The sequence below is a fragment of the Triturus cristatus genome, chromosome 11 (assembly GCF_964204655.1).
Source record: "Triturus cristatus chromosome 11, aTriCri1.1, whole genome shotgun sequence".
NCBI lineage: Eukaryota > Metazoa > Chordata > Amphibia > Caudata > Salamandridae > Triturus > Triturus cristatus.
Window position 1 is genome coordinate 1,161,590,931 of NC_140594.1, and position 21,803 is coordinate 1,161,612,733.

General features: G+C 44.0%; 1 protein-coding gene across 3 annotated transcripts in view; it reads right to left on the reverse strand.

Annotated features, from left to right (window-relative positions):
* Positions 1–21,803, reverse strand: part of LOC146788638 (putative cation-transporting ATPase 13A4) — a 619,876-nt gene that overhangs the window by 453,092 nt on the left and 144,981 nt on the right. For all 3 annotated transcript variants that reach the window (XM_085635832.1, XM_085635831.1, XM_085635830.1), the window contains 4 exons: positions 18,477–18,547; positions 18,302–18,382; positions 15,592–15,661; positions 14,874–15,008 (listed from right to left, as the gene is read on the reverse strand). In XM_085635832.1, coding sequence (XP_085491958.1) covers positions 14,874–15,008; positions 15,592–15,661; positions 18,302–18,382; positions 18,477–18,547 — 357 coding nt within the window. The remainder of the gene's footprint in view (positions 1–14,873; positions 15,009–15,591; positions 15,662–18,301; positions 18,383–18,476; positions 18,548–21,803) is intronic.

Genomic DNA, 21,803 nt, shown 5'->3' on the forward strand with positions numbered 1-21,803 from the left:
TAACACCATGGCATACAAAACCTTGAAAGCGTGGACAGTCCCCTGGGCCCATAGGCCTCGCTTGGCTGGCGTCTGGAACTCGGAGTGGGATGCAGAGGTGCTGTGGAGTCGCTGGGCCATGGCGGTAGGAATTGAGGTGTGGATGATCACCTTCACCTGGTGAAGTCTGCCAGGTCACATGGAGACACGTTGCTGGCTTGTGTGAGAAGATTGCCTGGTCCCTCTTGGAGCTGTGAATGGTAGAGGCGCACCACATGCCACCATTACACTGGGGTGCATGGAGGAGATTACCAATGGTGAGCCGTGCCTCTCTGCCTCACAGGTCGGAGGATGTAGCACTGGGCAGACGCTGTGGAGGGTGAGGCCCCTGAGCTGTGCTGAACTTTTGTGGCAGGAGAGCTCAAACTTGTGTGCATCACCTGCATCGGGAGGTTCCCCAGCAGACTTGGCAGCGACTGCTGTACCCAGGCTTGTGAAATCTCACCTGGCTGAGGCTCCTGCTGGCTGAGTCACAGATTTGGAGAGAGTGCAGCGGATTGCACCACAGTATCAATGTCCAGGAGAAGAGAAGGTGGGACGCGTTGCGCTGGAGGCCTGGGGGTAGAGTCGGGCCCAGGCCTAGCAGCTGTAGGTGACACCCCCTCCCCCAGTGGCAGCTCATCCGCTGTGGCAGAAGAGCGCAGCCCCACTGCTTTCAAGCAGTGCAAGAAGAGGAAACATAACATGATGAGAACTTTCAGAGGTACTCATGCTATGTTTACTTTATGGGCAGGTTGGTGGGTGGGGCTGCTCTACTCAAGGAGCAGAGCAGGGGCGGAGTGTATGCCCATTCAAGTGCGCAATGACTTTTTGGTTGGTCCTCTCAAGCTGCCCAAAGCAGTCATGCACACTTACCTGTTGGCACTGCAGGCTGCATTACAGCCTGCATGGAGTACATGCCCACCCCTCCAGCCCCTGGCTGAACGCCTTGTCACGGCGCTCAAGAACAATCACAATGCCGCATTGCAGCATTGTGATTGGCTTAGGGGAGGGAGCCCAGCTGCCTGCTTCCTGTTTCAGGAAGCAGACTCAGGAGAGCAGGAGCACAGAAGACGCAGGACCCGGCCTCAAGGTAAGAATTATTTTAAAATATATTTACAACCCCCCACTCCCTCTCCCGAATCCCCGCTCCCTCCAGTCCACTTTCCCGTGTTTCCCACCTTCCAGCTGTCCATTACTCCAACGCATCCTCCATAACGTGCGGTCCCTCCACAAACACACAACAGAAATCTAGGACCTCTTCAACGCCACCTCTTCAGACATCGTCTTCTTCACGGAAACATAGACCAACCTCTGCTCTTGACATTGCCATCACCATCCACCACAGCTACAAATTCACCCGCATGGACCTCCCTGTGCGGCCAGGAGGAGGCATTGCCATTGTCTAAAAAAGGCACACAATGACTGACCACGCACTGTAATGATCCGATGGTGACCATGGAACACCTCCACTTCCAGATCTGGAACCATCCCCAACAACACCCTCTGTTGCACTCTCATCTACAGGCCCCTGGGCCATGAACCCCCATTCACTGATGTCATTGTATACCTCATTGCACCCCAGGTTCCCCCATCCACTGAATACCTCTTACTCAGAGTCCTCAAGTTCCACCTGGACAACCATAGTGACCAGAACACCACCACCCTCCTGGGGAACGTTGCCAACATTGGACTCAAGCAGCTAGTCACTGAACCAACCCACATAGCCTGGCACATGCTTGAGCCCGTCTTCTCCACCAGCAGGAACTTCAACTACAGCCACACCACAAGACTCTCCTGTACCGACCATCATTGTTTACATCACAATATCACCACACCCACCGCACACCATTACCATCATTGTCCCCCCTCATCGTAGATGAATGAATGCTACCAAAGAACTTCCCGTCAAGTCCCTCAGCACCACCACTCTGCCAATGCTTACAGACACCAACACCGCAGTGCATAACCTCCACCGATGGATCTCCAACTTCGCCAACACACTGACAAAAAACACTCCAAGAAGGCCGACTGGTTCACTCCTGTCCTCCAATAGCTCAACCCCACCTGCAGACTTCTCGAGAAGAGATGGAGCCACAACATCAATCAACTCTGCAATACAGTCCCCCTTGCACCATGCAACAAGGGTGCCATCGTTGGCACATGGCAGCCATTGTGCGCCAATGTAGGGGAAAACAACAGGGGGCTTATTTATGAGCCCCTTCTGACAGTTTCACCCCACTGGTGTGTCATTTTCTTGACATACTTGCAGCATGATGTTTGCACCACGTCGTGCCGTATTTGTAAAGGGATGCATCTAGGCATAAGCGTGACCTAGTGAAGCCCTGTGCCACATTATACCTGCATCAGGTATGACGTAAGCAGGGTGGGCAATCCCACGCAATGAAAGCCTCATAGGAGTGGCGCAGTGAAATCCATCAGTTTTCACTGTAACAATTGTAGGACGCCACTGCATCAGTATCATGCGCCCGCCTCAGGGCAGGCATAAGGGTGAGGCAGTGCCACAAGGATAGGCTTGCCCCATGCATTACTGGAGTTGCGTCATGCTTGTAACACAACTGCAGCAATGCGTAACTTTTGCGCTGACAGATACGTCAGGATTCCAGATGTACCTGTAATTAATTGCGACAATTGCGACATGGAGCACCGTGCAGTGAATACAGCACATCCATGGTATCGCAAGAAGGTCGTAGTGAAAAGTGTTGCAAAGCTGTTTTGTCACAGTGATGCAACACTTTTACTAAATGAGGCTCAGAAATGCGCCCTATCTTATTGATGGTGTGCATTCCTGCCCTGTAGTTTTGTCACAGGGCAGCGCAACAACATTCCTTGCAGCACTGTCCAGCACCAAAACCTTCTGAAATGAGACCCCAAGTGTTTGCACCATTCTTATAACTAGCTATTTTCTGGTCTTAAAAAAGTGCCTCTAACTCGAGTTAGAGGCAGTTTTTTGGGTTTTTCCCCATACAAGGAGTTCCTGGTACATATCGCAAAGTGGGGTTAGCGGCGGTTTTTGCACGGGAACACTAACCTTGTATATCATATTTGTTTACTCCTTTAAACAGAAGTGGCATCTTAAAAATTCACGTTTCCACCAGAAAAGTGCTGCTAACTGTAGTTAGTGGGACTTTGTAAATAAGGCGATAAAAAAAAGCCGCAGTAGCATAAAAAAATTGATCCTACGGCGGTGTTAAGTCATTGTACATATACCCCTATGTCTTCATTGAACATGTCAATTCCACCATGTGGGCGATTCTAAATAGTAGGCCATGGGGTGTGTCCGGGCTCCTACACAGGACATTTGTCTGCAGCAAAAGCACCACCTAAGCTGTTAATTCCTGGCTGGGGGAAAAAAGAGTCTGCAGTCAGAAACTTGACAGAAGTGAGTATTATTCTTACTACAGTTAACGTGGTTTATACTGATCTACCATCGGTGTATCCACCTATTTTGGATTTTTCAAATCCTGCTACAGAACCAGAGCATCCTATTTTTCACTAAGTGCTTCTGGGTATTATATGGATCAAGATGATTTTTCCTCAGACAGTTCCTCTGTTTTAAACACTTCTCCAGCACAGACCTGTGTTTTCTTTTCATGGTTGAAACGCACTTATCTAGTTCCGCCTTGGATACATGTTTGGATCAACTTATCTTGATCTTTCTTTTCCTGTGGATTGGGTTTGTGACAGTTTTTTTCCTCTCGATTAAGGGCCAATACTCCCGGAACATTCTACTATGGAACTGGTCAACGGGGTGTTGGCCCCTCATTCTTCTTCCCATAAACTGAAAAGAGATTTGCCCCTCGTAAATATTTCAGCCATTGCAGTAAATGATGGGATTGTTTGGGATATAATTCCTTTCAATATAGTCGGTCCTACGGCAATCCTGCAAATACCATATGAGTTCAAAGTTTCTATAGGTACTGTAATAATACCTGGGTTACATACAAATGATTGGGATGTTCAAAATGTACATTCTCAGAGCTGGAATACCATACTGTTTTGAATCAGAGGACCTGTACCTTAATAGTAATGCTGATGTATTCTGTTATCAACCTTACGGACATCATTTTCTACACAGGACCAGTATTCAACATACACTTTTCAATTATACACAATGGAAATGTTGTCCGATTCCCCCACTAGGGAGTTCTCAAACTTATAAGATAAATTCCCATTTTTTTCAGGATATGACAGTTCAGATCTTCCATCATATTATTTCAAATTGGTCCCCACCCCACCCAAAAAATATATATTTTTGCAGACTAAGCTAATGTTTACAGTTCCATTTGTCACCCAGCTAGCCCTTAAAGGCTAAGATTATTGGAAGACATAATTGAACTGAAATCGATTTGGGGAACCAAACCTAGGCAAGCACAGGGGACAGAAGCCTTGTTTTGAGCATGATTAATTCCTACGCAATTATAGTTTTGAATGACAGGGTCCAACATACTACATGTCTGGGACTGGCAAAAATTAAAGAAATGAATACCCCAAGTATTCCTTCCATAGCACGCTTTTATAATTGGCAAAGTTCGACAACTTATGCTGAAGAAGAACTCAATAGTATGGTGCAGAATGGTACATTTAATTCCACACTTTCAGGTCCACATATGTGGTTATTATGGCCAGTAGACACAAATGGTTGTCATGCTCATTTTCTTAATTCCACCTCTGGTTTTAAATCAAGCCGACCCGATCCCCGATATTCTCATTTACAATATTCAGTTACTGTTACCACCTATTCAGGGGGTAAACTGTGTCAGCAATGGTTGGAATCCTACTCACTGTCTGTAGTGAAACAATATCTTTCTCTCTTGTCTGAAGACACAGACTTATCAGATTTTTTTTATTAGGCCCTTAATCTCCACATTCTAAAAGATTTATTTTTGCTACATATAAGGAAATTTGGAAATTGTCACAAATGGTTGCTGCCACACATTTAAGACAAATTTATCGAGATAATTTGGACAAATGGCTTGCTATTGTCGATAGTAGAATTAATACGCTGTCTTCTCGCATTTATAATTTTAATAACGTTGAGCCATCTGTTATTGATGTTTCGCAAAGTGACATGTCAACATTGTATTATGGGCAAAGCCAGCTTACATCTATCTTGCAGTTTAGCTAGACACTTCAAACTCTTAACAATGGGAGCATACCATGGCATTATCTTAATTCCAGCAGCTTATTTTTATATTTCAATTTAACAAGGAAACAGCAACTGATGGCAATAAAAGAGGCCACCTATACATGCATTTGGAGAAGTTAGAACAACTCCCATTTACCATAGCCGAAACACCTTAAGCTGTCTGGTTAATACATGGGATAATATCTTTACACATCTCACATTTCAATTCACAACTTGCATGCAACATTTCCTAGTTGGTAGATTTGAACCCCTAGGAGGCAACTTCATTCATGAATTATGGTCACTCCCCTTTTCCTATAATTCTGAACGTTTTGACAAAAAAGTCTTCCTTACTGGAAAAGATTGTAACTGTCCTGTCGGGGATACCCACATGAATGTATGATGATACAACGCAAACATTTACAATGCAGTTTTTACATCGCAACATCCTTTACAACACATGTTTTACAACGCATTTTTAGAAACTATATTTACAACACATTCCATTACAACGCATACAATTACAATGCATACCATTACAATGCATATTACTTTTAGGGCCACAGTAGGGTAAGTGTTGGATAGTGTAGGGGTAAAATTTACTATTCCCACTCCAGTGAGTGCAACAGTAGGGTAAGTGTTAGATAGTGTAGGGGTAAAAATTACTATTCCCCATTACTTACCTTATAATACATTGTAATGGCATGCGTTGTAGTGACATGTGATGTAATGGATGTGTTGTAATGGCATGCGATGTAAAGGATGTTGCATTGTAAAGTTAGTGCGTTGTAATGACTGCGTTGTAAAGGTTGTTTCCCTTCCCACATGTGCAAACATTACTTTGCACTGAGAATGTAAGTTTTCAGTAGCAAATTTGGCTAGTTTTTTAAAAGGAATACCAGCACCAGCAACACTTCCAATTATTACTGTCCTTTCAAATGGTAGTTATGTGATGCTTAGTGATCAAGATTGTTGCGGAATGCATTTGTAATTCCATGTTTTATCAGTTTCTCAAACCATTACGTGTTGTAATAATGTCCTATTTTCACCCATGCAAGGAGTTGTTGATAGCCCATTGTGGCCTTCCATTCCAACTTTGAAGGCATATTTTAATAAGCTAATCAGACTCAAAGCACCATTGTTTCAAAAGGAAGTGACTCTCACATCTGCAAGAGAAAACTTTGAATTGAAGGTTACCAGGACATCCAGCGAGTCCGTCTCCGTAGAAGACTAAGAAAGCTGCCTGGTTTACTTGTGTGCAACCGATGTTCCACTGCTTCTGGAGTCCCTTTGAATGGGCACTAGATATTGACCTGGCTTTGCAAATGCCTGCTCCCATGGGCAAGAAACTGATGACGAGTCCTTTATCGACCTATTTTCAGAGTTGTCCTTTGGGTTTGCTGCTTCTCGGTGATGCAAGGTACGAGACACTACTTCCACAGGAGAGGTGTGCTTCTGAACATGGTTCACTATATACTGGCTGTACTAACACAGATGCAGGTTACCCAGTAGCTATCTCAACATTGGCTGAGACTGAAGATCCTGTCTGTTCTTTGGAACTAGTGACCTGTGCTGTCGATCAATGGTCTACTACAGAGATGGACTCCTTTTTGGAGTTCTTCGCTTTCAAATTTGCGAGTGACATCATGGATACCTCAGACGCACCATAATTTAATTTTTTCCAAATTGACACATTAATTTATTTTTTCTTTTCTCGGACCTTTTTCGTGCATTATAAACATGCTTAGTAGATGAGCTTTGAATGTGCTTATCTTACGATTTCATTCATATTATTTCGTTATTTGTTGTGCTATTGCCCCAACCAAAGGAAGGGTGTTGCGTACTTTCTATATAGCCCATGCCGTTTCCCCTATTTTGGTCTAACTATGGATGTTGGAGGCCGCATTTACTTTGCACATGTTTCCAAATATCATGCTTGTTTTGTGCCACATTTTATTTCCTCACATCGTCAGCACGTGTTTTTGTATTTTATGATTTTCCGTGGGATTAGTCTGAACAGTTGAGGCAAGGTCAAACAACATTGCTCCTTGTTATTCTCTGGGGTTGGACACCAGCACTAGAACCTAGCTGCTGTTTTTGAACACACATGTTTTGTCATATTATTCGGGATGTATTGTTCTTGTGACATTAAGGTCAGAACAAAGGTCCTGAGACAAGAGGGCGGTGTCAGCACAACTATCTGTGTATGCTACTACACCCAGAGATCTATAATCTATAATCACTTAGCTTCAGTATTGAGGGTAGATTAAGGCGAATCTGTCAGCTAATATGTTTTATTGTATATGGTCCTTTAATTATACTAGTTACATTACTGACCTGCATCTGTTTCTAATTGCAGCACAGCTATTGCATATCAGAGCACAATTGTTGAAATAAATATTGTAAGCTTCCTTTATGTCTCTTTCCTATTTATTGAGGACAAGTACTAGTGAGAGAACAAAAGGGGGTGACCTACCACGATTCCTGAGAAGGACAAGAGTGTTGGGTTCTGGGGTGCCAAATCACTTGCCTCTCTGGAGTCGCTAGGAGGGCAGGTGAGGTACTATAAGCTAGTAGAAGTCGAGCCCATAGGTATTGATAGGGTTTGGTGACTTAGGTGCACATGCATCAACCAAACAAAAAGCGATTCCTTAATAGCGAGAAATAAGGAATCGTTATTAATGAATCGCTTTTGTGCATGCATCAACAGATTCGGTAAATTTTAGCGATTCCTTAAAAATCGCTATTTTTACCGAATAATCAATAGCGGGGCATGCAAACTCCGATTAGCTAATAGCGAGTTCGGTAACACCGAATTAGCTAATAGCGAGTTCGGTAATACCGAATTAGCTATTAGCGAAATCGGTATTAGCGAAATCGCAAATGACCGCGTCGCACCGGGAACGTGTAGATGACATCACCAACCAGGAAATACTGCAGCCCCACCCTCATTGCCTCGACAGAGGAGCAAACAGGAGCTGTGAGTGAAGACTGCCTGTGCAGAGTGAAGCCACACCGACTGAGCTATCCGCCAAACAAAAGAATCATGGAGAAGGAAGCACCATCCAGCGCTGAGGCAGCACGCAAGCGCAAGCGCAAGTTCTCTGACAGGGAGCTGGAGCACTTGATAGAGGGAGTCAGCAGCAAGCACGATCGCCTTTTTGGTAAGCTGTCCCTCAAGGTGCCTGAGGCGGAGAAGCGGCGCATATGGCTGCGCATCCGGGAGAGGCTGAATGCTGTTGGTGTGACGCCCCGCAGCATTGACGACCTCAAGAAAAGATGGTACGATCTGCGGAAGCGTGCTAAGGAGAGGATTGCGGAGAGGCTCCTGGAGGCGACCAGAACGGGAGGCGGCCCTTCGACGGTCCAAGCCAACACTGCCCTAGAGGAGCTGGTGGAAGGGACGATCGAGCGTGAAGCCGTCGTGGGAGTGACCCAGATGGACACCTCCGGCGCAGCCACAAGTGCCCAAGGTAAGATGCATGCCTGTGCCCATACCCAGCATAGCGTAAATCCATTCCCATGCCCCCAGCAGGATCTGAGTGTGCATGCAGCTTTGGCCCACACAGCTTTACTCTTAACACTAGTGCATCATGGGAGTTGTAGTCTAGTCAGCCCAGTGTGCATGTACAGGCGTAAATACAATTACGAATCACCACATCAGTTGAACATGGATAGAGACTGTTTATTTAGTGGATCACAGAGGGACATGTATGTGTACGACACTACGTACGTGTAACTATCCCACTAACCATGCACTGTTTCACACACAGATGCATCTCCTGGGGAATCGGACGACAGCGGGCAGCTGATTATATCCGAGACACCTGCGGATTCCGACATGGAGACAGCGCAGGATGCGCATACATCACCTCCACCTGCCACCCCACCACCACCACCACCACCAGCACCACCAGCACCAGCACCAGCCACACCAGCTGCAGCTACAACAGCCACTAAAGCGCCAAGGCGCAGGTCTCAAGTTGCGCCCTTGCAGGTGATGGGAACACCCTCCACACAATTGGGACAAAGTCTGCGCACCATCACTCCGCCTGCTGCATCACCTGGACGCGCCAGACTCCCACAGCGGCGCAGGGCTCGGCCAAGTTCTGTCTCCTCAGGCGACCTTGATCTCCCACAAACTTCTGCCATCGAGGAAAGGATGCTGCATGTACAGCGCCTGCAGGGACGACACATGGCAACAATAAGCTCTAATATCGTGCACCTTGCAAGGGAAATGCGTGCCATGACAACAGCACCGCAGTGTTGGCACGCCGCTCGGTGTCCTTGCAGGTGGACCTTGGGCACTTTTGCGGGGTTGTTGCCAAGGCACTAGGGCAGATGACCGCTGCTGTCAAACACCTACAGAGCGGCACATTCAGTGCTGGTGCATTGGGAGGGGAAGACGGCAGTGAGGCTGCCTCGAGTGTCAGCAGTGTGTCAGTGGCAGAGGCCAGCACCAGGCGCCGCAGTTCGTGGGCCTCCACGGGGACAGGCCGTGGTGAGGCGTCGGAGACACCTGAGCGGAGGCTTGGTGTATGTGGCAAGCGCCACTAGACAGATTTACAGCCATACCTGACCGTGGTGGGACAACCATGGTCCTCCCCTTCCTGAGGCTGCACAGCCGTGACTTTAACGCACATTTGTTATAACTTTTTTCATGTGGAGCATTATTTCCATTGCTTGTTTGGTTGCACATACCGCAGTGCTACTGTGCATTAAACAGTTGCACCCCCAACGAAATAGTAATGTATCATTCTCACCTGATTCAGAAATGATGTTGCATGATGTATGTCCGCCTCCTATGGCCCTCTGCTGTGTTAGGGACGTGTGCCTGTCGGTGTTGGGCGGGTGGTTGGTCATCCCGGTGCTCGTCATTCCTGTCCACCTCTATGGGTATCCCCCTTCTGGTCACAATGTTGTGCAGCATTGCACATACAGCAACAATCCGGCAGCAGGTTTCAGGTTTGTAAAGCAAGGCGCCGCCAGTCTTATGTAGGATTCTAAAGCGACTCTTCAGAATCCCAAATGTCCTCTCTATGACATTCCTAGTGCTTATGTGTGCTGTGTTGTAGCAATGTTCCTGTGGGGTTGCTGGATTGATGTATGGGGTAAGTATATATTCACGCAGGGCGTAAGCACTGTCACCTAGAAGGTAGAAGCAAAGACTTAGCAATGGTGATGTTCATACATGTGTGGTGTTCATGTGGGGAAGAGGTATGTGTACGTTTCAAGCAGGAGTCCCTCTCCAAATTCTCCGTTGAGTAGACGCCTGTGGATTCCACTGTGGCGGAATATGTAGGAGTCGTGTGTGCTCCCCGGAAATTGTGCCACTAGGTCCATTATGATGTGATTGGCATCGCACACAACCTGCACGTTGATTGAGTGGTATGACTTGCGGTTACGGAATATGTACTCATTTGCTGCGGGTGGACATATGGGGATATGCATACAGTCGATGCATCCAATTACATCGAGGAATTGTGCCACCTGGTAGAATGCCTGTTTGTTGCGGTCCAACTGCTGTGGGGTTGTGGGGAAGCTGATGTGGGTGTGTAGCATTTTCAGCATGGCATCTAGGAATTTCTTGAAGAAGCGTGAGAGTGCGCTTTGCGATACGCCTCCGGCTACCGCAATTACCCCCTGGAAACTTCCTGAGGCCAGTAGGTGCAGGCTGCATAGGACCTGGACGAGCGCAGGGATTGCATTGGTCCGGTGTGTCTGGTGCTGCAGTAATGGTTCAAGGTCTGCAATGAGGCGCATGATCATGGCACGATTCAGTCGATACTTCTCGTACACCTCGTCCTCATTCTGCCCGAGCAAGGTGATGCGCAGTCTGAAAACTCTCTCCTGGACCCTTCTCCTGCGCTGTCCTGCCGCATTGATACACATCCTACTTGCAAGCACGTAGAGGGCTGCTATTTTGTGGTAGCCAACAGGGTCTCCTTGGCCACATTTAAGGGTTTGGTGATTACCACAATCAGTTGCACATGTTAAAAAAAATTTTTTTTATTCACATGACTTTTTTTTTAACTTTACCTCCAGGTTCTGATTCCCCTTATTTAGCTCATGCAAAATAGCGATTTTGGGGATTTTCGGTATTTGCGACTGTTGTTGCATTGGGTTTCGATTCGTTATTAGCCATTGGCACTTGCCGGGAGCTATTAGTGATTTCGGTGATTGCTAATTCGGTATTTAGCGATTCTGTATTTTTGCATGTTGGTTATTTGCGATTCGGTATTTTACCGGATTTCATTTAGCGATTCGTTATTTGCTCACATTTTGGGTTGATGCATTGGGATTCGGTTTTTGTTACTCGCTAACGGGTGATTTTAGCGATTCGCTATTTTACCGACTGGATTTTGGCTTGATGCATGTGCCAGTTAGTCCCTACATGATGATGTTCTATGGTCCCAAGCATAGTTGTGTTCCAGAGCAGAATCCCTGCAACATAATCAAACCACACCAGCCCCGCCCGCCCCCGAGGGCACAGAGGGTGAAAAATAGATCTTGTATCCTTCTAAAAAGAAGGTGCTTTTCTCCTCCCAGGATTCCTGGAGGCAGATAATCTGATAAGACTTAACAAACTGCTCCCAATCGAGGTCGGTATATTTGGCAGATAACCCTGCGATATTCCAGGATAACAGCTTCAGGTCACTCACATTACTCGCCAAAATGACCTCTGGGGAGATGTAGGCCTGGAGTAGCGAAGGTGAGACTGGGATACTTACTCTTTCACACAACTCAATTTTACTTAGGGGGTCAAATCTATTCAAGAAGCCTAGGACTGGGGGCATGCTCGAGAGCAGATGACAGACCACCCTGGGAATCCCGTCTCTCCCACATATGGTTTTACGGTGGTAATTATTTATTATTCATAAAACTGTGTATGTTTTTATTGTTTAAAAAGTAAGTTTTCAGTTTCTTTATTTAAAGGTGAATTTTGATAGTGTTCTGGCTTTTGTTTTGAGGTAGGGTACGCCTTGGTTGTCATTATATCATTGCACTTTGATTGATGGCATTTGGAGTACATGTTTAGTTTGGATATTTTTGGTTTTAGTTCTGTTAGGGACTTTTCTAGTCTTAGGGACTGATTTGGAGTTTGTCAGACAGTGTACTTGATCACAGATGCAAAAGAGTATCCTGCCTGCCAAAACCTTGGTCCACCCAGCTAATTTAGAGACAGACATACCGTAAGAATGTATTTATCTTGAGCACCCAATGGCTCCTTTGATGGAATATCTCCTGCTTCGGTTCAACAGCGAAGGGGCTGTTGCAGGTAGGGCATTATACCACCCACCCTATTTAGGGTGGATGGTGCAATGCATTTTTTTCAATTTGTAACCGCTAAGACAAACTTGGCATTCGAGGACAGAAAAAGTTATAATGCCCTCACACCCTGCGACAAAACTCTAGGGAGCAGGTGTTATTAGTTTTTGGTTTTTCAGAAGCAAACTCTAACTTTGTGCGTTTGATAAAAAAAAATATCAAAAGTTTGAATGACAGCTATCAAAAATTATTGTTGCTGCCCACTAAACCATTAGTACTTCCAAAGGAATCCCCCATAATTCACTTCAGTGTAGAGAAGACAGTTGGGCTGGTGGGTATCTCCACATTTGATGGTCAGAATACTATCAAGATGCCAGAGGTATTGCCATGCCGATGTACACAACTCCATCTGCCAAGTGCTAAATCAGTCCCTGAGTTCTTCATAGCTTTGATCTTTTTCGTGCTGTTCTATAAATTGGTAAAGTGTTGGGTGTCTTCTTCCAACTGTTTCTTGGAGTTTTGCCAACCCTCAGCTGCATTATTAGTTATTTTTCTTGAGAGGTGGATCTGTCGTTTATTGCCTGATCATTACAAGAGATCAATCCAAGGTCCAGAATACGAAGCCCTTTCATTACCATTGCATCATGCAAGGTGGTGTAGGTCAATGCAAGGGCTTAAGTGATATTTACTAAGTCACACAAAGCCACCTTTATGTTGATATTATGTCATAGAAGCATACCTATTAGGCCTGGGTGGAGAACTTCACTCTGTTCACGGAGTTTGTGGAGTTTTCTGCGCTCTGCAGAGTGCAGAAAACACTGCTACGCGTAGTGCAGTGGAGTTTTTTCCCTGCTCGAGATCACGAATGGTAAGTTCGCAATCGCGAGCAGCAGGAATACCAGCACAAACTGCAGTTTGCACTGCACTCCGCCACTCGCAGAACTTTGCTGAGTATTTTTGTAACTTTGCAGAGTTTTCTCGTAGCAAAATTCTGCGAACTACGCCCAGGCCTGATACCTATACCAACACCTCCAACTCTATTGGACAGTCAGTGTAGAATGGCAGAACAGGTGGAGGCACTGTGACGATCATAATGGATCACCCAACTATAAATAGGGTGGACGGAGCATAAGATTGGTGAACAGGGCTCCCTGTCACACTTATTGGGGCCTAGCCTGATCAGCCAAGCACTAAGTAAGACCTTTTGTCTTTTACACAAATGTTTTAATACCTGAAAACCTAGGTTACTGTCTTTGAATTGTAACCCTTATAATAAAGCTATGAAGCTATTCTCAGATTCCTGTAGACTCCTGTCTATACTTAAGTATATGCATGTCTCTTGAGGAGACAGACCCTTTGGGGGCTTAGGAGCTAATCAGTGGAGTAAGCTTCCTCAATTTACCAGAGATAATAATACATTAAAATTCAAGAAAATACAGGCTTGACAGTGCCAAGAGACCTTATTGGTAGCGTATGATTCAGGATTCACAATTTGCTGTAAAGATATATAGATAGATAATGTAGGTTAACAGTCTCTAGAAAGAAAATAACAAACAGTCCCTGTAGATCCTTTTAACTACAAAGGAATCTAAGCCAGGCTGGTAAGCAAATGTACCAGGCATGACTCGATGTAGAGGGTTAAAGGGTAAACATAACCACTTAAAATATATGTGCTCTTTGCAGAAGTCACATTCATTCAAAGGATGACAACCACATTATATGTCTGAATTCAGTTAGGTGGCCTTTTATACGCTTTTTCAACAAACATGAAGGCTCCGATTCACAAATGTAGCTTGCAATTTTGAGCAATTTATACTTTTGAGTATGTTTACTCCTTTTTACTTATTCACAAATCCAAATGGAAGTTACTACTAAGAAAAACAAAACTATAAAAAATGGTAGTAAGTCCAGCACATGATCAACCACTGGTTTTACAACACCCTCTTATAGAAAATAATGGAGGTTGGGAATTCAAATAAAACCCCATAGGGATTAATGTTAAATTAAATTATTTGAAATAGTTAAAACATAAATATATACAATTTAATGTTAAGAAATATCGGCAACAAAGGGTACATATTCTTTAACATAAAAGATGCAGCATTACTTTTTATTGAAATAGAACTAAATACATTTTAATTAATTCTATACATCACTTTTGTTATTCATGAATGCATATTATCTTTTCTTTGGTTGGGAAATGTATATTTTAATTTAACATTCGGAAACATATTTTTTATTTAATTATTTTATTTTAATTAATAAAAGATTTATTTCGAAATTACGTTAGTAGAGCTGTCGAATTTTTTCTACATTTAAAATAAATATATAAAATGAATTTACATTAATATTTAATATAAAATATTTTCCTAATTATTTTTTATTTAAATTATTTTTAGAAACATTTAAATGTCATCCACTTGGCAGAGACACTCACCTGTCTGAGATCATAGACGGTGACAGCAATGGATATGATTGTGACTGTCAATATTGCAAATGAATATTCATAGTAAGCGTAGGCCACCCAGAGGCTGATACTGGCAGCTTGAAACCAATAGAATGGATTTAGAACCTGCAAGAAATGCGTAAGAATTTGTCAGGTTTCTATGATCAATGCCTATCTCACATTGAAGGATCCTTTGACTTTGATAGCTTTCGGATTTTTGTTTCTTTCAGAGTTTGTGATAGAAAATGTAACAGAACAAGATAAATATCCCTTAGGACACAGAAGAGCAAAAAGTGATTGTTTTTATCTGAAAATCAAAAAATATCACACGCTTTAGTGGTATGATATTCACTAGAAAAGCAGGTAGGGGAAGCTACTTTCTTATATGAAGGTTTGCTCAGAAACAATGGAAGTGGAAATTGGCAATATTTGAGGAGAATTTGCACCAAGCTGCCGGAACTACTTTCCACAACTGTCTAAGGCTCTACATGTGTGTTCCAGTGTAGAGTTGGAAGTCTTACCGCATAGTCTTCAGTTTTTAAGATTATATTTTCATTCACTGTCATTATGTCAATAGAGAGACCCCTTTTTAAAGACCTAACGCAAGAGCTGTTATCTTTCCATGCAGTATATATTTATCTGCAGTTTGTAACTGTACAATGTGCATTAACATTCAAAAAACATCCTTTTCTCTCCAGCTCAAGCATACCTCTTTGACAAGTAGTTTCCAAATGGGGATGATGTCCACTTCAATGGTATTTGGTCCGCAGATCTTTTTCCTAAAATAGATTGTTGATTGACAGTGTTAGTCTCTTCAACCAATCCTTCAATTTCAGACTCATTACACTAATAATGGCAGATCCACTAACAGTTGGAAACTTTCTTATCACACATACTGTGCAGGAAACACACGTGGAGCGAGTCTGCCAAAGCGTTGGATTTTTTGCATCTTTTGGGCTTAGAGCTCCTTTGGGTATTACAGAAAGGGAAGTACTTTGACTAATGTGATTCTCAATGAACCCTCAGAACAACTCCCATTGAGGTTTGAAATGCGTGGTGTCCCTCATTTGTGAGGAGGTGGTCCTGATGCAAAGAAACCCCGAGTTTCCTTGATCATTTTCCAATTTGGTCACATGCAACTGTAAATAAGGCCACACAAGCCAAACCACCAATCAGAGGTACGAGCATTAGGCTAGAAACATATGATTGGGTGTGAGGAAGGCACTGGTGTGGACTGTGGAAAGCTAAGAAACTAACTATTACATTGTTATACTCTATTGAGCAAGAATTAAACATAATTAATAAAGAAAGTTTTAATGAAATAAATAAATTATTCAAAGTGTATTTATAGATCAATGGATCATACTTAACTCTTCTGAAATCCTTATTCTATGTAATACAGATCTGTAAACACTGCTTACCTTAAAAATCTCATTCTGAGGACCCGTCAATGAAGATAGGCCCTCCATGCGGCTTGCTTTTGAATCACATCTTCCTTTCCCAAACTGGTCCCTTGCCCTTATCTAATTTGGTCCACACCACTTTAATATGGCTGCTGGTGTGCATTATTTAATGGAATTGGTATCATCTAAATCTTTATGCTGGAATAAACATATTCTCAGACAGTGGTCTGAACCCTGCAGGTCTCCATTGAGAACCTTCTGTTGTAGACCTTTGTCCATCCCTGTTGCCTACCTTGTGTGATGGAAACCATGGATAGGTACCATCCCTAAGAATTCTAGAAGTGGAGTGAGACTTTGAGGGGTGCTCCTGCAGGGGCACGTCACAAGATCGATCAGCTCAAGCCCTACAGGAGGTAGATGATTGATCTTGGGTGTTGTTAGCATCCTACACCTTTATTTTAGTGACTTGAAAGAATGTTTATTTTCTTTACTTTTAACCCGTTGTGCGCTCATGACGGCACCACGCCGTCATGAGCCAAGGGCGGCGTGTGCTCATGACGGCGTGGTTCCGTCATGGTGCGGCCGTTGGCAGCCGCTCCTCCCACGCGGCTCTAATTCCCCGCCTGTGCAGGCGAATTTGAGAGTGGGCGGAGTCGTGACGGAACCACGCCGTCATGAGCACAGCTTGCCCGTGACTCATGACGGCGTGGTTCCGTCATGAGCATAGCGGCGCCGTGCTCACCTCTCACCCCCCCAGCGCTGCGGCGGAATTCGCGCCGCAGCAAAGAGGTTAAAATGGCTATTTTCAGTTTTATTTTCACTGTACACTTAATGAAACAATTGCAGGTTGTGTAATTGTGTTCAAAATGATTACTAATAATTGGAGCGGGTTGGTTTCATTGGACTAAATGGTAGTGGATGAGTGGTCACACAGGGGTGCAGTGTAAGCACATTCCTAGTGGTGAAGTGAGTAATGTATGATAACAGCCAAAAGCAAAAGGGTTTTTATTTTACATTGAGGGTAGCCAATGAGTACACATGTAGGTGTCAGTGAGATAAAAACTCCGGCAGCAATTATAGGTTGTTTTAGGAGTGAAAGGCCGAGCGTGGTTTGATATCAGTCAGTCCGTAGGGGATTTGGTGGATAATCTATTAGTTCAAGATTATTAGGGCATGAGGACTAGGTTATGTGATCCGGTTAGGGGTGATGTTTGGATGCTGGCAATTGATGTTGTGACGATTGTGGCTTGCCCATTAAAACATTAATGGTGGGAGTCCAGTAGAGTTATATTCTTCAAGTTAAGCAAAAGAAAAAATTGTATTGAAAGTGGCACACTCTTGCAAGTGGATTGTGAGAAGTGTTCTGCAATAACAACCAGTGGGACAGAAAGTGGAAGGCTGTTGGTTGTGGTGTGACAGCCAGTGAGCAGACTCAGACGTGTGTGATGACAACCAGTGCGTAGATGGATGGGCTGTGAAGTTAAAACTTATTAAAAGTGGTTTATAAGTGATGTGCACAGACAGGATTTATTAAGACATGTGGAGGTGCATGGTAATGCACATGTGTCAATATTAGGGGATGCGGTAGAGTGAGATCCATTCAGTGAAGTACTGAATTTTTAGCTCCAAAAAGGAACCGATTACATATAACTGCAGAAGTTTAGATATATGTTTGCAGTGGAGGTTGTCAAGGGCTCTTTCCACATACCCAGTATTCAAACTGAATGGTATCCATTAGCAGTCTTGATCCCAAGTACTAACAACATGATACTAACAATCAATTAGGACTGGTGGGTATCCGAAAGCTACCAAAACCAGATGAGCACCAATATTCAATATTTCAAGTTCATTGCATCCAGAAAGTCAGTGCTTGCTTTTACCACTTTTACTGTTACAAATATGAAGGTCAGACCAACGGGTAAACATAGTAACTTTGTTCCAAATGTTCTTAGTGAAAGGGGACCAGTGATTTGCTGTACACAATACGATAAGACAGATTTGCATGCAGGAGCTCACCGGATGATTTGTTCTTCACTTGTAAATCCTGATCCAAACATTGAATGTATATCTGAGCAGGAGTATTTGTCTTCCAGAACCCTGCAATGTGTAAAGCAAAGCTGGCAATTAGTAAGTGTATTTTAAAATGGTTGTCTGGCGAAGGAGACACGCGTGACCACAAATTTTAACTCACCCAATTTTCTGGAACACCTTCTCTGAACTGTCCCAAACATAGCGAATTTTCTGTACTTGGATGCACCTCACCTGAACATTAAAACAAAATCAGGTATGTGTATAAGACTTCAAATGAGTAGCAACCTTAAACTCATCTCATTCCGCTGGGAGGCCCATTCAAACTCAATCTGCAGGTGAGAGAATGTTCCAGTTGGAAACGCAAAATCTGACAAAAAGGTTTTGTCCTAGGTCCCAATTCTGTACATAGCTTAAGCTGTGAGAAGGAGGGTCTGTGAGAGGCACAATACTGTACCTGCCAGTGGACTGCTTCTGTCATGCACCCACAGTGCAGCACAGGTTTGTTTGTTTAAAGGGCTAAAAAGGAGCTGCATGATGGACAATAAAGATCCGATGAAAAACAATTAAAACATACATCAGTGCACCGTATACAATATGACATGCACAACTGCAAAATTAGAAAACTACCACCAAATGATGCTAAAATAGGGAAGCATGGAAATCCAAGTCAATACTGTCATCTAACTGGAATAAACTTAAATTAACCATGGGTAGAAATGGAGTAGCAAAACAAGTACTCCGTCCACTATAGAAGCACAGCTATTGAGACTTCAAAAGCTCTCAATTCATGGACTTTCCTAAAAACGGATCACCTCCTATTTTAAAGATAGACAGGGACTTGTAGATATGTCACCTTTCGTTGATTCTCCATATCCCCCAATGTGGTTTACCATAGGACTTTTTCATTCTGCTACTTCTGTTCACCCTGTACCTCATGCCCCTTCCATTGAGGAAATATGAATTTTTATGGTTAATTGTGTCCCCTATCTTAGACCCCAACGGCTCCATGTACATGCTACAAGTACATGTATGTTCCCTCCAGTTCCAGCTATGAAGACGCAAATACATGTGCGTCCAACGTTAACATGTCCTCTTTCAGATCCACCATGAATGGGTCGAATATTCCATTCCTAAGTATGATTGGCCACCGACTTTATATGGTTCACTTTTCACATTTTACAGTTCAGGCGAGTAGGCCCTGAATTCTGCCATCAAGCCTTTTTCTGCTTCTGCCTCTGAAATGCTCCAGCTTGGACCTGCATCCGTATCCATGAACTTTGTCCTACTCCCTGCGCGGCCAACGGTGCCTGACGCGGCCTGTTGCCTGCCAAAAAACTGTATTCAGCCTTCAAGTTATCTGCTCCGCTCCTCATCCAATGCATTCCTGTCTAGTAGTTTAGGTAAACATCCTTCCAGCTGCCGAGCAAAGAGCTTGGCCTCGCTGTCTTTATGCAAGTAATTCATAGCCCCTGTTACCATGGAAGATTCCTGCCCCCTCGCATCTCATGTAGACACATAGACGCTTGTACATGCACTAACAGTCAGTATAGAATAGATTCTGTCCGAGAGACCTTTCCTTTTGGATAAAACAGTTCTTTAAACAAAGATATTAGATACGATTTGGGATTAGGTTGACCTGACCCCCCAGACTTTTGTCTCCACATATAGAGCTAAATGTCAATTCCCCTTCACCCTCTAGTTGCACGTCAATCACACGTCATGCGGCTGCGCGCGCATCTCTGCCAAACATTTCTGCTGACACTGCAGGATTCTCTTATGGATCCACCCACTTGTGACATCATTTTAAATGACGTTTCTAGTATACGCCTGTTATTACGCCCATTTTCATTACGTATGTGTATTCTTATCTGTATTATCAGCTGTTACGCCTCCTGCATCTGTCTTAATGCAATGCTTTTCATATATATATTGTTACTTGTCAATAATGTATTGCCTATCCCTTCCTGAACCTTCGTGGTGATGGAATAAGATTGCCTAGTTCGAACTATGATTCCTTTGTAAGGAATAAAGCCCTTTTCAGAACCTCTAATACCACGGATTCTGCCTCTTATTTTGACTGAGTTATTCTTACTAGACTTTACCGCATAAAAATAGTACAGGTAATTTAAATATTTACCACATAAATTGGCGCCCGAACAGGGACACTTTCTCATCTCACGTGCCGGAGGTGCGTTGCAGGCCCGGTCCCCTGCCACAGCTGAACGGACAAAACGCGTACCCGCAGGATTTCCTGTATCTCCCTCCGGCCAAGCGGGGGTGACTGAGGCTGCGATCAACACCCAGACGAGGCGGTGAGAAGTGCGAAGTATCCCGACCAGAGCCTAGCTGAGAGAGCAAGATCCGAGGTATACAGAGGCCCACCAGGTTCCGAAGTTTCCGAGTCGAGTCGAGTCCAGTCCGGTCCAGTTCAGTTCAGTTCCGAGGCCTTCCGTTCCGTGCTACCCGGTGAGTACCATTGCTGGGGAGGCAGTTAGACGTGCACATTGGTTTGTGCCGGTCCTGACGGGTTTGGGTACACAAATCCGGTCTGCACTGTTTTAGCAGTGTATCTGTACGGTTTAGCAGTATATCCAGTATGTTCATGTATATAATCCAGTATTATCTAGTATTAGTATTATGTCAGTAGTTAGTTTTCTTTTAAATTATCATTGTTCGTTAAATGTTAAATGTTAAATGTTTTACTGTGTTCAAAAATTGTGGTATGAATGAGTGTTCATCATTGTGTTTTTCGTATTAATTGTGTTCAAGTCCAGTTTGAGTAAGAATCAAGTAGCAAGGTTTAAAGATGCCGTTCTTTTCAAAATTAAGACAGATCAAAACTAGAAAAGGAGTACTCGAAGAAGCTGTTCCCATTCCACCTAGGGATACTCCAGGGTATTTTATGTACCATAAGCATGGCCTAGATGCCGTATTATATCTTGATTTATGGGTGGACTACACCAAGGATTTAGCAGAGAGTCAGAGATGGCCCGCAGCTGGGACTTGGGATGCAGATTGCATCATGAGAGTAGAAGAAGAATTATGGAAAAAGAAAGCCAGACAGTCACAGAAAGATGCCATTGAACTATGGCGTAAAGAATCGCATAGGCGCACAGAGAAAGCGCTCAGACTGGAAGAGAAAAATAGGGAGAACTTAAATAAAGCCCGAGAAAATATGCTAATTGAGGAAGGTACCCGAGTAAAAACAGAACAAGTAGACAGGCAACGAAACACTCTTATGAATGGTATGTATCCTCTCTTGGCCGAAGGTTTACCTAAGGCCACCCCGGAAATACCGAAAGATTTGCCACCCCCATTACTCCCGATTAAAGCACATCCCAAGACCGCAAAAGATATTTTCCTTTCCTCCTATTTAGACGATGTAGCTCCCGAATATGTTAATGTTCTGCCACACACACCACCTGTCGATGGTGCTCATCGCCGAGATCATCCGCCCCCAACTCCGCAACCACAAACTCCTCCGCAC